The sequence below is a fragment of the Saimiri boliviensis genome, chromosome 19, assembly GCF_048565385.1.
Source record: "Saimiri boliviensis isolate mSaiBol1 chromosome 19, mSaiBol1.pri, whole genome shotgun sequence".
NCBI lineage: Eukaryota > Metazoa > Chordata > Mammalia > Primates > Cebidae > Saimiri > Saimiri boliviensis.
In genome coordinates, this window is record NC_133467.1 from 41,291,802 (window position 1) to 41,306,779 (window position 14,978).

Here is a 14,978-nt window from a genome sequence, read left to right on the forward strand (position 1 = left end):
GACAGGAACGGCACAGGATAACATGAGGAGTTAGTCCTTAACAGCATGGAATATGCTTTATTTGAGAAGGTCCTTTCACTGGCTTTCCCTAACCATCACGTTATCGATCAACTCCCATACAAAGAGTCCACGCTTCTGGGTCACATGGTAACCGGTATGCCCAGTACTAAACTATCAGGAATCCAAATGATCAGAAAAGACAGTTCCGTTTTGTAAGAAACAATATATTTTATTTTTCTGACACCACAGCTCTGGCGAGTGGTTTTGTACCAAATTTAATGGAGGTTACACAGAACGTCTTACGCATGGGAGGGGGGAGGAGAGGCGAGGAACCACAAACTTTAAAAACAAACAGAAACAAAATCCTGGACAGCTTTTAGCATCTGTTCCACTCCCACGTTAATAAAAAAATTCACTCGGGAACTCCTAATAAAAGGAGAACAGAAAAGAAGGTGGGCCGGGAAGGGGACGATGGGGAAGAGAACGGAGGAAGGGAAGAAGATCCGAGAGCATCCCAAGGACAGACCTTTTCCCTCCCAGAGCCGGGAGGGCGCTCGGCACGCAAGGCGAGGCTTTGCTAGATTTATTTCCCCAAAATAACACTGTGTATTGCAGCTGCCAAAGGGAAAGAGGGGGAAGCAGAGGGTCACCAGCGGTGGGGGGGGGGGCGCAAGGGAAGGAAACACCGAAGTGAGGAGACACAGCAACAGGGAGAGAAAACAGAAGTGTGCCAGTGGGTCGGCGTGTGCGGGGACAGACGGTGCTGAAGAGCACTTCAACTGGAAACGAACGTCCTAAGCGTCATTATTTTTAAAAAGAAAAATCTCCCCCCGCCCCCCACCCCTCGCTGAACTTAGTTCCTTTTTTTTTTTTTTTGTGCTTTTCATTAATACTCTGCTCTGAGGTCATAGTTTGGTTTGTCTGTACACTGGCGTGGAAAGAAAACAGTCCAAAGGTCTGAAGATGGATTCTCCACCTCAAGTAAACAGCCCAGCATGCCTGTTCTCCTGTGGCCCCAAAGACTAAAGTCTCTGCTAAAATCCCTTTTACAATATAGTACAGTACACACAAAAATAAAGCCCACATCAAAAACAAAAAAAGACCCAAACAAAACCAGAAAAGAATCCTGGGAGAAGCCAGTCCAAAGGACGTAAACGCACGGGGAACGGTGCAACACATGACCGATGGCAATTCTCAAAGCGCGGCTACAGATTCGCAAAAGTAGGTGCCATCATGGGATACCCAAGTCCACAAAAATAATTTTTAAAAAATAAATCTTAAAAAAACCACACCTGTTGATTAAATGAATAATTTGTTTTCAGGTAAATCCATACATTCTCGAGTTCCCCCCTCCCCCACAGCAGCCCTTGGGTCTCTGTTCTCCTACGGCATGAGCAACAGCTAAGTTCTCCTGGAACGCCCTCAAAGCAGCTCTCAGGACCCGGAATCTCATCTTGACAAGGATCGGCACATCCAATCTTAGCAGCTTAAAACATCATGTTTCCTGGGTTGCCAGGTCCTTGGCCAAATCCACCCATGCCCACGTCAGCAGCCATGCCCCGGGGCCTCATCTGTGCGGGGATCATGATGTTCTGTTGGGGTCCCATCATGCCTTGCATGGACATCATCATCCCCGGAGAGCCCACAGGCCCAGGGTGGGTGTAGAGCCCAGCAGGCCCCCGATCCTTGCCAGGAATCATGCCCACGGCAGCGGCTGGATTGCTCATCAGGGTGGGCTGGCCGGGCATTGTCGATTGTGCTGGTGACATCATCCGATGGTGAGGTCCCATCATGCCTTGCTGGAGAAAGGCTGGTGGTCTCATGGGGTTGTGGCCTGGCATGGATGGAGCCGTACCAAGAGGGATGTCCGGAGTGCCCACTGGCCCTGGACCTCCCATGCCAGGTAGTACTAGTCCCATTCTGGGGGCTTGGTCGCCCATCATCCCCTGCATGTGTGAAAACCCAGCTCCAGGACCCTGGGGCTGTTTACGGCCTGGGACTTCCCCTCGAGGGAAATACTGCAGCGTCTGGCTGGGCTTCTCGGATGGAATAATGCGGGAGAGATCGAACTCGGGTATCCCGGTGGCTCCAGGTCGGATGACCTCCTGCAGCTCTGGGTCTGTGAACACTGAAGGCATGCTGTTCCCCAGGACAGTGAAGGAGTCAGGACCCCCGGGGCCTCCAGGCTTGCAAAGTGCTGCATCTGCTGAACTTTGGGGCAGGTTGCTGGGGCGGCCAAGGGGGCCTTCTCCTGGGAAACCCATCCCTCCTGGAAAGCTGCCCTGACCCCCACTGGGGCCATTGTGAGGGAATGGAACCTGCTGTGGGGGAGACTGTACTGGAGGGAAGCCCTGGGGGAAGCCCATCCGTCCTTGAGGTACCATCGGTGGCTCCTGGGACCCATGCCCCATGATAGGATTGTGTGACATCAAGCCAGGCCCCATTGGGACCCCATGAGGAGGTATGTTGGGTCCCATGGCATTTGGAGAGGGCATCTGATTGGAGTGAGAAAGTGGCTGGGTCATTCCCATTGGGCTGAGGGTTGGCATCGGAACCACGGGGTTTGGACCTGAAATTCGAGGATTCTGTGTATTAATGCCCATTCCTAGAAAAATAAAGATACCAAAGGAATCAACTTAACCAAAAATCAACTCAGAAAAACTGTAATAGATTAACCAAAAAAAAAAAAAAAAAAAAAAAAAAACCATTGTGAATCCAATGTGCATAGTACAATGCTGGGGAAACATACCACACACGATCCCTGCCGTGAGGAAGATCATAATACATCTGGGGACATACAAACCAAGAGCTCTACAAGACATACATTATTGCGTCTTAAACTGTGATTTAGGAGTGTGTAGCGGACAGCGAGGGAGAAATTCTCATGTGTGAAAAGTTATAAATTAGCACACAAATGAGTTTCATCTTCCTCACTGGAGACATTTAACACAGGAGAAAACAATTTGCCTGAATGACTTAAGTACATCCTTTTGGAGACAGAGGATTAATCAGTTCTACAATTCTAATGATCGGAAATCGTAACAGAGAAACTAAGCCGGTCATTTTTCAATTGGCATTTGGCATGATTTTACGGTGCCTTAAAGAGAAAGCATTTAAAACTCGAGATTACATAAAATGTTCAAGAAATAACTTTTAATAGAAACGGAAGGTAACACATTCTGTACAGTCTCTGGGACATCGAAGTACTTGGTCCCTGCGGAATTACCACTGAGTGTGGTATAGGGCTTATGCTGTCCCTGGAACCTGTACTAACGGGGTCAACTAGAGTTCCTGATAAATCAATAGTATTTGTAACAATCAGAATAGAACTGGAATCAGAAACTCATGGCTGAAAAGTCACGGTCTCTGCTGATCACTGTCACCATCCTGAGCACGTTCCTTAGTCAGGTGGCAGGGGTCGAGGGGAGGGGTGAGTATAGGAATGAAAGGTGAACGGAATGCATAGGGAAGGGAAGGATTTTATCATCTCCCGAGTCCTCAAAAAAAAAAAAAGGCTGCTCTAGGCAACGGGGGCTTTCCGCTGTCTGAAATCCTGTGCCTGCTTGTGGTTTGAGGCTACTCTTCCAGGAAAAAGACTTGAGAACTAAAGACATTCCAATCAGCCTGTTAAAAAGCAACCGCTCTCAATATTGCTACAGGAGGACCAAAGGAGAAAAAAGCAAACAAAAACAACCCGCCCTCAAAACCATCCAGATACACAGACGCATCAGAACTATAAAGAAACCTGCTTTCTTACAGACAAATAAGGAATCAAGCTAATGAAAAATTATCTTCCTCTAGTCAAGACACTTCCATTCCGCCGAGACCACTTTAGACGGAACATTGTTTCTACCCGTTGAACTTCGGGTGGACAGCCACTGAGAAAATGCTTCCAGAGGTTTCTCTCGGGTCTAGCACTCACTCCACAGCCTGCCTTGCTGATTTCTTACCTGGCATATTATTCATTGATGGCAAGTTGGGAGAACGAGCTGGAGGGGAGTCGTCATCTGAGCTGGCCACAGTCTTGATGGCATCATGGTATAACGGGGTGGAACTGGGCATTGCAAACTTGGACATTCGAGACATCATGATAGAGAGTGGGTTCTGGGACAGGGTGGGCTCTGGAGGCATGGTGTAGGGTGTACTAGAGGGAAGATTTCCAGGGATAGTCACAGAGGCAGGCTGGCTGGCTGCAGGAGGCGGGGGGCCACCTGAAAGGAAGCAAAATAAAATGGGCAGGGCATTAGATTCCTTTCGAAGGCTACCGGGCCCTCCGATGATGAACTAGCAAGGCCAGGCATGAGACAGATGAGCAGGACAGTGTTATTAGACCCCAGACACGAATCATCCATCTTCTAGTCAAGCTCCGTGTGAGTGCAGAGGGAGACCGCGGCGTGATACGGGGCGACAGACCCGCAGATGTGAAGGCACACACACACCAGGAACGCGTTAGAAATACGAGTTCAAGCTTGGGGGAAAAGACGGCGTACAGACGACCGTTTCACGGAGCAAAATGTGCAATAAGTGGATCTCTTGCCAATCACCATTTAGAAAGCGACTGAGGTGTTAAGTGTGTCACGAAGCCAGACTAGTGATCTAACCCCAGGTACTAATGACATCGCGCTACACATATTCTTAATGTCCACAACCGAGACGTTTGAACCAAAAAGGTCCAAGGGGGCTTTTTCGCTGGACTGCTTCAGCGAACTGCTACCCCACAGAGAGACGCTTTAGCTTGGTAGGCTAAATCTCTCTTGCTCTGATCCTAGGCTTTCTCAGGTGGAGACAGCACCGACCTAGTATTTACATCTCGGCGCTACCACTGACCACCTCTCGTCCCATTCACAAAACCATCATCATCAGCAAGAATCTCTCCCAGGAAGAAAATACTCCTAAATGGTAGCTGCTCTGTGGAAACAGTGTTCTACCAAGGAGAAGATTGTGGTCACGATTGTTGTGGTCAACGGATATTTACGAGAACCACGCCGAGTCTTAGAGCGGCTTCCTCTCTCTGTTTAGGATTATACCCAGAATCTCTCGATCCAAGGGAAGCCCCTTGCACTGGGTCCAGTATTTAAAGAAGCCACATTCATCCACTGTTAAGACATTTTATTGCATGTGCTCACTGTGCAAATGTAAATTATTCTGGGTTGAACCCAACACATATTCCGCATTTCCCCTCTCTTAACGATCCCATCTGACATCCGTATTTTCTGCTGAGATTGGACACTTCTGCATAACCCCGTGGAAGCCCTAATCATGCACCTTGCCACAGATAACGTCCATTTCAACAAAGGCTGCCTCCTCCGGCTAGGTACCCCAAACCCCGGTTTCCTTAAAGTAACCGCATCGGGCTCCAGCGGTCTCCAGCTACGAGCTGCAACCGTGAGAATGCAAGCATACTGACCTGACTCTACGTTCCCCAGCATGGCGGGGGAGGCCATGGTGAGGGGTGCTTTATGGTTTGGAGGGATCCCAGGACTTGGAAGGGGAGGTTTTGGAGAAGAGGTCCATCCAGGTGATGGGGCAGGAAGTGATGGAGACTTGAGGTGGACAGGTGAAGCAGCAGCAGACCCCAAAACGGGGGGGGACTTAATGGAAGCAGCGGCAGCTGGGCCCGCCAGCATGCCTGCCAGCTGCGACGGAGTCTGGGGGGACTTGAGGTTCCCCGAGGGCGAGCCCAGCATCGGTGACTGGACTTGGTGCATCGTGGGAGACTTCAGAGGGTTCATGCCTGGGGAGTGCACCTGGCTGCCTGCCACAGATATATCCAAGGGCTTCCGCCCCAGGCCGCGCTGCACTGAAGGCGCCGTGTTGAGGCTGGCGGGGTTACTGGGGGGGTTGAGAGGTAGTGGTGGCATGTGACTGAGCCGGCTGTTAGTCCTTTGGTCGGGCCCAATTGGTTCTCTGAGATTCCGCAAGCCACTGTTGCTGCCTGGACCCTGAGACATGGGGAGGAATGGTCTGGGGCCCATGCCATACTCCTGCTGCGGGTGCTCACCGAATGGCAGCGGCACCATCTTCTGCTGAGCAGGCAGCATGTCTGAGCTACCCGGGCGTAATTTCAGCATCTCCTCAGGGCCCGCCCCGGCCTCTCTCATCTTCTGAGGTATCATCTGAGAGCTGGATCCCATGTTGACAGTTAGACTGCCATCTCCCTTCATCCCACTAGGAACCATCCCGAACTCAAGTTCCCGACCAGGGCCCATCTGCGGGGGCATCCCTTTCGGAAAGTCTCCCCTAGAAGGACTCAGAGGGCCCTCAACGGGTATTCGAGGGAAAATGAGGTTATTCCCAGGCTCCATGTGGCGCTGGGAGCCTGGGATCATCCTGTTCATCTCCACGCTGGGCCTGATGCCTTCCATGGTCATCCCTGGGGGGAGACCCAGCTGTTTCTCTGCCAGCTGCTGCTGAAACATCTCTTCAGACAATCCTTGGGGGTTTGGGAAGCGTTCCCCTCGGCCAGGACCACTGAAGACGCCCTGGCCAGGAGGAAAACTTCGACCGTCTGGGATTTTGGGCACATCATCTGGCCAGCTGACTCCAGAGAGACCCGGTCTAGCCGCAGGGTTGGGGACATTCGGCCCTTCCATTTCAGAGTTGATCATGCCTGCAAATCCAGGGAGGCGCAGCTGGCCCCCTGGCATGTTGGGGTGGGGAGCCATGCCCCTCGGGGGCAGAGAATGTGGCATGTTGATACCATCAGAAAAGGGCTCTGCACCCCCGGGTGCCCAGCCTTCACTAGGGGTCATCTGGTAAGGAGGGGGCGGCCCTCGGACCCCTCCCCGAGGCCCATGCTGATGGACCATCATGTCCTGGAGGGAACACTGCTGGACAACCACTTGTTCCTGCTTCCTCCTCTTCTCTTCGTAAAACTCCTGCTGCAGTTTTAGCCACGCGATCTGCTCGGGAGTCATATGGTCGAGGTGGTCGGGTCCTATGGTCCCAGACTGGGAGTTCATAGAAGGTGGAACCATTTCATCGGGAGAAAAGGGCACATCTCTATGTCCTTGAGGGCCAAACGGAGCTCCCACATCTGTCCGGGGCCCAGGGCCCTTACCTAGGCTTTGGGATTGAGCCATCATGGCCTGTATCGGCCCTTCTGGTTTTTTCTGAGGCCCATCTAATACCCCGGGATTCTGCTGGGGTCCCCCACTTTGTGCTCCTGCGAATTCTTTCTCATCAGGAAAAAGCATGCGCTGGATATCTCGGAGAGTTTGTAAGGAACGCTCTCGGTGCTCCAGCTGCTCCTGAGACAGGCCGTCGGGATTCTCTCCCAGGGTCGGGGGCTCGCCACTGGACACTGGTGGAGGCGGAGGGGCTTTGGGATCTGCTGAAGAGCTATTGCTCCCCTGGGAGACAGGGGTCACTGCCCGATTGTTGGGCGTTGAGTTGGGCCCGGTACCATCTGGGGGCAGTGGAGTGGAGCTGGCAGGACTTCCTACGGAAGGAATCAGTTTGTTTTCTACCCCAGGACTCTCCCGGTCCAGGGGACGCAGGGGTGCAGCAGGCTTGGGTGCTGGTGCCGGAACGGGTGGTGTTGGCTGCACTCTGGCATTCTGGGAAGAATTCTGGTCCTGGTTGGCTGGAACTGGGGGCTGTTGCGGGAGAGGTTTCGGATCGTTCCGAAGGGCGGATATCTGTGTGTTCTGAAGATAAACAAAGATTTTAAAAATCATTGGTAAACTGAACAGAAGGGCAATTAAAAGAGCAAGATATGCAATGAAGGACCTGTCCGCAGTCACACAGATCTGCACTGGCACTAGCCGTAGAAACTGCTCATGTACAACCCCCTTTTGGACATGAAGACATTTTGATTTTTTTTTTTTTTTTAAGCTTACTGTCAAATGGCATCCTCTTTCCCTTGCTGAAGATTAGGTTGCAGTAACTTAAAAAGTATGCCAGAGGAGAGCCACTCTGCCAAAGGGAATACATTTGAGGATCTATTTTGAGGAGCAGGTTTGATATCACATGTCTACTATGTGTTTCTGATTCAGAGAGAGATTCGTCTCTCGGTATGTGGGAGGCTGTACCTAACACCTTTTTCTTTTCCCTGAAAGTACGACCGGGTATGTAGACTTCTCATTGTCAATCAAAAGGTCTGACGCTGGCATGTGAAAGAGAAAGCGTAAGTCACTTGCAGCTCCGTAATCCACCAGTCAGGGAAGCAGGAAGGCGGCGCCTCGTGGCGGCGTCTCCTCTGGCAGGGTGACTACTGAGGCGCTCCCCTCCTGGAGTTTCCAGGGGGCCTGACATCTCCGGTTTCTGTTTTGGGTTCGTGATCACTGACTGCGTGTTTGATAAGAATTTGTATATTCACTGTAGTGAGAAAATCTGCAGGCAGGAAGCTTCTGGGGAGAAATCTGAGGCTATCTAACTCCTGGTGTCTCTTGATCTGCTCTTTGCAATAGACAGCAGACTGTCCTTTTTTTAACTCGCTGGAAGATTGCCTCCAATGCTATACTAAATCCAGGCTGAAGCGCAGACACCTGCAATAGGTGACATGCACACCCTGAATGTTTGGGAGAAGGCTGCCTACGTTCCGCGTCTACACCAGTCGCACTGCTAAGATGTAAGAGGGCACTGAAGAACAGAGGGCTTGGTCTACAAACTCTGTCTCAGAGACCTTTCCCCACAGACCTTTCTCCAGACCTTTTTTTTTGGTGTTCATCTGCTCCTTCCTGTTCACTTAATCCAGTCCGCACTTCCAAACCCTTAAGGCTCTTATTTACCGCCTCACCTACTCTCTGGAATGTTTACCTGTATGCAAATATGTAAATAAGCAATTATGTGTATCTCTGCATATGAACAATTTGTATTGCATATACATGAAAACATATATTTGCGTACTTACATTCTGGGAATACATATATAAATGTGTGAATCCAGGCACTTCTGTCTCTAGGTATCGAGTTGTGTGGGTAAAACTGGCTGAACCCTGTATGACTCTGCACAGTCAAAAGTGTTATTTCATGTCCACAACTCCGAACTGGAGTGTAGAGGTCACCTTGATTTTCCTTCCAGTGCCATTTTAAGTTTGGGTTTGTTGGTCAGGTTTTGTTTGCTGCAGGTGGGTACTGATTTCATATAAGGAAACCATGACAGCAGAAAACATTTAGATGTGGGACAATGGATTATTCCTGACTCCTTTCTTCACTCCCTTCCTGATTTCATTTTAGTTCCAGAGAAGGTATAGGTGATAACCGTAGTAAGAACTACCATTAAGTCAATAAAAGGTTGGTTTCAGTGGCACTGTTCCAGGATAATGAGCATTTTTTTTTTTTTTTTTTTTTTGAGACGGAGTTTCGCTCTTGTTACCCAGGCTGGAGTGCAATGGCGCGATCTCGGCTCACCGCAACCTCCGCCTCCTGGGTTCAGGCAATTCTCCTGACTCAGCCTCCTGAGTAGCTGGGATTACAGGCACACGCCACCATGCCCAGCTAATTTCTAGTATTTTTAGTAGAGACGGGGTTTCACCATGTTGACCAGGATGGTCTCGATCTCTTGACCTCGTGATCCACCCGCCTCGGCCTCCCAAAGTGCTGGGATGACAGGCGTGAGCCACCGCGCCCGGCTGAGCATTTTAAATAGAATTGTATGTATCTTCTACCCTTGGGTCGTCAAGACGTATGGGCAATGTCAATTCCTTTTCTAAGTTTAGAAAGGCCTAAGCTCTTACTTACGTCTACAAAGATGGAGACTTTTCTGATAAACAAAATAGGAAAGATGTCACCTATTTGATCTCGAATTGTCACTTTGATAATTTATTGTCAATTAACTTTTCCCATGTTTAAGACGGATCCCAGTATTAGATTTATGTTCCCTGAAAGCAGGGACTGTGTCTTGAACCTTTTAGCACCCCCCGACCCCACCACCACCCCATAGCATCTGGTGCAATGGCTCTACAATTGCTAGACAGAAGAAATACCTTTTGGATCAATTTCGTAAACTACATGCATTAAAACATCTACTGTATGCTTTTCCTGATAAGAGTTTAGAGCAGGTGCTTAAGATCCAGATAGAACACAGTCTAACATTCATTACAGTTTTCCAAGTATCGAGCAATTAAAAGCGTTCAATGGTCTTATCACTTTGAAATAAATAGGAATCATTTTTGAAAGTCGCTGAGGCCCTGATTATGATAATCATTGTGTGCTCCGGAAGTTTTAGTTGTTGTTTTTTTCTCTGATCTTTCTTCGTAATTCAACTAGCTCAAGGGTGTTATTTAAAAACAAACAACAGGGCCGGGCGCGGTGGCTCAAGCCTGTAATCCCAGCACTTTGGGAGGCCGAGGCGGGTGGATCACGAGGTCGAGAGATCGAGACCATCCTGGTCAACATGGTGAAACCCCGTCTCTACTCAAAATACAAAAAGTTAGCTGGGCGTGGTGGCGCGTGCCTGTAATCCCAGCTACTCAGGAGGCTGAGGCAGGAGAATTGCTTGAACTCAGGAGACAGAGGTTGCGGTGAACCGAGATCGCGCCATTGCACTCCAGCCTGGGTAACAAGAGCGAAACTCCGTCTCAAAAAAAAAAAAAAAAAAAAAAAAACAACAAACAACAACAACAAACCCTGCTCTGTACACAGGGTCTGAATTTAGATCTTCCCCGAGACGGTCACATGAAGGAAAACCTAAGACATCTGTACAGCTCCTCCCCCTAGTAATTCAGCTTTCTCGTAGAAAGGGCTAGTATAGTGCGATATGCCTAACACCCCACGATGCCAGAATTAGGTTAAATGCCAAGAACGTAGCTCATACCATCAAGACTACCTTCCTATCAATTAAATTCACCACCTCCTCTCCTTTGCAGTCACTGGAGAATCATTAAAGCATTATTCAGTTTCTGAAATGAAATACCAGAGGGGCTGTGCTTCTCTCTGTCTTGCTGTTAGAAATGTTCTGGATGTGGAAAGAGACGATAGTTTCAACCTGGCCCTTCAACACAGCTTCTGCAGCTCTGCAAAGACAGAAGAGACGGCACACACTAGAACTCACTTCTGTTTCACTAACTGTCATTCCAAAGCACTTTAACCCCACACTGAACCCGTAAGGAAGAGGAAAGAGTATAAATCACCACCAGAAATGCTGAAGAAGCAACGAAGAGAAACATGTTTCATTATGTATGTTTGCCATTTACCATCAAACTTCTAAAATTAAAAGATAGCCATTAACAAATCCCAATAGAGACATTAAAAAACAAAAACCAAGATTTTCTTGTTAAACCAATCCACGATGGTCGGTGTTTTATAGAGTCTGAGTTCAAAATCTCAACCCAAGAAGGGGCAGACGAAATCACACGACACCTAGTGATCGTTGAAGGCCATCAACATTCACTTTTTATCTTAAGTAAAACAGGTCAGAAAACAGGTGCAGGGCAAAATCACAATTTTGACAAATAAAAACCAATTGCTTCGTCCATCCACTAGAAAGTTATATATGAAAATGTTGACAGTGGTCAGCTTTGTGAATTCCAGAGATATTAATTTTTAGCTGTATTTTCTAATTATTCTAGAACGGACATATATTACTTGTGTTTAGAAACTAATAGTAAGTAGGTTGCAGAAGAGTGTGTATCGTGCAATCAGTTTCTTCTGTGTTTAAAAAAGGTATATACGGCTGGGTGTGGTGGCTCATGTCTGTAATCCCAGCACTTTGGGGGGCCTAGGCAAGCAGATCATTTGAGGCCAGGCGTTTGAGACCAGCCTGGCCAACATGGTGAAGTGCCGTCTCCACTAAAAAACCCAAAACATCAGCTGGGCGTGGTGACAGGTGCCTGTAATCCCAGCTACTCAGGAGGCTGAGGCAGAAGAATCACTTGAACCCATGAGGTGGAGGCTGCAGTGAGCCGAGGTCTGCCACCGCACTCCAGTCTGGGTAAGAGAGATACCATCTCCAAAAAAAATGAGGTCTATATGTATAATAGTTGCATAAGCACAAAACATTTCTGAAAGGGAAGCAAAGGATGTCTTATCAGTGGTTGCCTCCAGGGGAGTTTGTGTTGGGGAGGTTTTATGTTTTATCTCTTTCTGTCCTGTTAACTTCAGGTGATAACAAGTTATCAAGCTGCAGTGACAATAAGAACTTATTGTTTAAGTCCCCAGACAAGCCCTGCCCAACAGCGAGACACAAGCGTCAACTTACTTATTGGCCATCTCAGTAGAAAACACATACACTACTTTGGCTGGAGTCTTCTGAGCAGGTGTGGGCTCTGGGGCAGTAGTTTGGCCATGGGAGGGTGTGGAAGACGTGGGGGCTGTAGCATTTGATGGGGTCATCGAGTGTGGTGTGTGCTGGGAATCCTGGGACTTTATGTGGTCAGCAGAATTACATTCTAAAAGAATAAAAAGACTCGTCATAGAAAGAATACAATTTCCTTTCTTCTGCCAGCATTTATAGCATCACAACACAAACCCACCTTGAGAATTTCAAGGAAGGACCACCTTGCTAAGAAGAAACCTCTTCGACTCATAAAATTTCAAACGCTCTTCTCTCTGAAATGACTAATCATAAAGCACTCCTCCTCCACGTCCTTACCTCTCTATTACACCTCCTTCACATGTTAGCATACATGGCCCTACTTCCTGGTAACTTTCTTGAAACCTCCTAGACTGAACTGGGGATGGATCCACAGATGATGGTGGATCTCACAGCCCTTGCAACTTCACTTCGTTCAGCATTCATCATATTTTACTGTCACTGTTTAACGATCAGCTTTTTAGGTGCATTCAAATCTTTGAGGTCAACAGCTGTATCGATCTCACTGACTATGCCCCACCCCAGCACAGTGCTAGCATTCACTGCAGGCCTGCCACAAATCCTTGAGGGAAGAGGGGAGGAAGTGGGGGGGGACAGTCACCCAGGTTTTCATTTCTAATTTGCGTTGGAAAGTCATACTTGTATTCCTTGAATACTAACTTCACGTTCTGGCCTCTGGTGAAGACTTTTGGTCTTCCACTAGGAGGAAAAAAGCCTAAAACCCCAGCTGTTGGTCCCATACCCTCCCCTGGCTCACTCCATTTTGGTGTCTGCCAAATCTCTACACATCTGGTAGCCACTCATTCCTGCTACACTAAAATCAGCAGTGACGACTCTGCACCACTGCCAGGGCTATCCAGGCTTCCTCTTGTGTCTGCAAGTCTGGCAAAACGGCAACCAGAGCACACAAGACCCAAGCCTGGGAGGATTACTCTGATGGAGAAGAGAACGGGACACCAGAAAAACTACCCCAGCGGGGGCCACTGGCACAGACGAACTAGAGCAACTGGCTTGGAACTGAAGTACAAACAGCATGGAGGTCAGAACATGCAAAAGAACAGGGTGAGGCCTGGGAAATAATCCTGCCATCACCCCTAAACCACTGCATCCTTGAGGGCAAGAACGCCTCAAGCAGGAGGTTCCACGCTATTCTTCAGTTAGCAAAATGAGAAGAAGTAGTTCCATCGTCAGTGGCGAGAACGCCTGCATTGGACACCTACTCTCCCCGTTTGTCTGGTATTAGGCTCTCTGGCCTCTGTCAAATGTCAGAGATCTTCCCTCAGGGATACCTCCTTCCCTCTGAGTCTCAAAGATCTTATAGACATACCTTTAATGTCAGAGTCATCGTTTGGAGTCCCAGGATCTCTCTGATCAAAGGAGTCGGCGGAAATACTTCGCTCCCTTTTCCCCTTGCCCTTGGCACCATTTCCAGCCCCATTCTTCAGCCCCATGCTCCCACCTGGGCCAGGGAGTGCTTTAGGGGTGTGGCCCCCACTCTTGGAGTCACAGGGGGATGGCTGGGATTGGCTGGCTGAGCCCCCCTGTTTACCCTGATTGGAGAATTTGGAATCCAGCTGGGGGTTTCCAGATGGGGACATCACTGTAGGGGGACGGACCATCACCTCCTGCTTTGACTTAGGGCTACTAAAAGAAACGAATAACAGAGGAAGATCAGACACCAGATACAGCTGGTCAGCACCAATCAGGGAGAGGCGGTTTCTACTGGGGGTCAAGGAGACCCTTAGGACTACAATACCACCCCATGATTCGCCTCGGCCACTTGCTTGCTCCCTCCACCCCTGCTCCCCTCTCAGAGCTATCAACAGAAAGGAGGATCCAGCAGAGCGGCCTGCCAGGTCTCGGGAACCCTAGAGTCACATGGGGACCCAACTCCAGGGCTTCTGTCAATAAAGGACAACGGTTTCTATGTACATAGAGAAGTGACTCTTACACTAAGACTAGCTCAGAGTAAACAAACAGGCATCGTTAAGATCAAAATACCACCCACCCCCGGGCTGACGACAAGGAACAGCTGTAGGAGAGCCTCACTTCCCTGCCGGAAAATATAAGCAGGTCCCGAAGAGCACGGGAGCCGGGGACCGTCAGGTTAGGGAAATCCTCCAGGACGCTAATCCCTCCCAACAAGCGGCATTACACCCAAGCTGGGAAACCCACCGCTGCTGCCCCGGGAGGGAGGATCAAATTCTTTTAAAGTCACAGTTTGCGTTCTGTGAAACAGACGAAAAAGCCTCACAGCCGGGAGTCCTGGGAATGTTTTAGTTCTGAGACGTGAGGCCTCCTTCACCATTCCGGGCCTCAGTTTCCTCGCGTGCCAACCTGGGCAGATTGGACTGGCTGGTCTCTCCACGGCCCTTTTGTTTGCGCTTCGGCAGGGAAGTGGGCGGAGAGGTCAGGGAATGATGGACAGAAGAGGAACAGGGGCAAACGCTTCTGTGGGCTTGGCTTACACCGTATCCTGCTTACTCTTCCGTTCCTATTTACTAGTCTATTTTCTCTCCCTTTCGTCTTTGGGTTTTCATTCGCTTCTAATTCAACAGGCTGTTTCACCAGGGAGTGTTCACGGTGTGCCTGCGGCATCCCCAAGGGGCTGCGGGAAGAGGCCCTATCCCTTACCTCTGTGTGTTTCCTGATGGAGAGTTCCTCACTTTAGGGTTACTGGAATGCATTGATTGAAATCCTGAGCTGGCAGTCACAGACGGGAC

At 49.3% G+C, this 14,978-nt stretch overlaps 1 protein-coding gene across 4 annotated transcripts; it reads right to left on the minus strand.

Annotated features, from left to right (window-relative positions):
* Positions 1-208: 208 nt before the first annotated feature.
* BCL9 (BCL9 transcription coactivator) lies at positions 209-14,974 on the minus strand. 4 transcript variants are annotated; one of them, XM_010332311.3, is made up of 7 exons: positions 14,890-14,974; positions 13,805-13,899; positions 12,142-12,331; positions 10,858-10,957; positions 5,408-7,649; positions 3,951-4,211; positions 209-2,605 (listed from the first exon to the last, which is right to left on the minus strand). In XM_010332311.3, exons 1-7 carry the CDS (start codon positions 14,940-14,942, stop codon positions 1,488-1,490), a joined length of 4,059 nt encoding a protein of 1,352 aa, XP_010330613.1. In that variant the 5' UTR covers positions 14,943-14,974; the 3' UTR covers positions 209-1,487. The 4 variants fall into 4 exon arrangements, with proteins under 4 accessions (XP_010330613.1, XP_010330611.1, XP_003944438.1 ...); XM_010332309.3 differs by having other exon boundaries at positions 209-2,569; positions 13,583-13,899; XM_003944389.4 differs by having other exon boundaries at positions 13,583-13,899.
* Between the last annotated feature and the right edge of the window lie 4 nt (positions 14,975-14,978).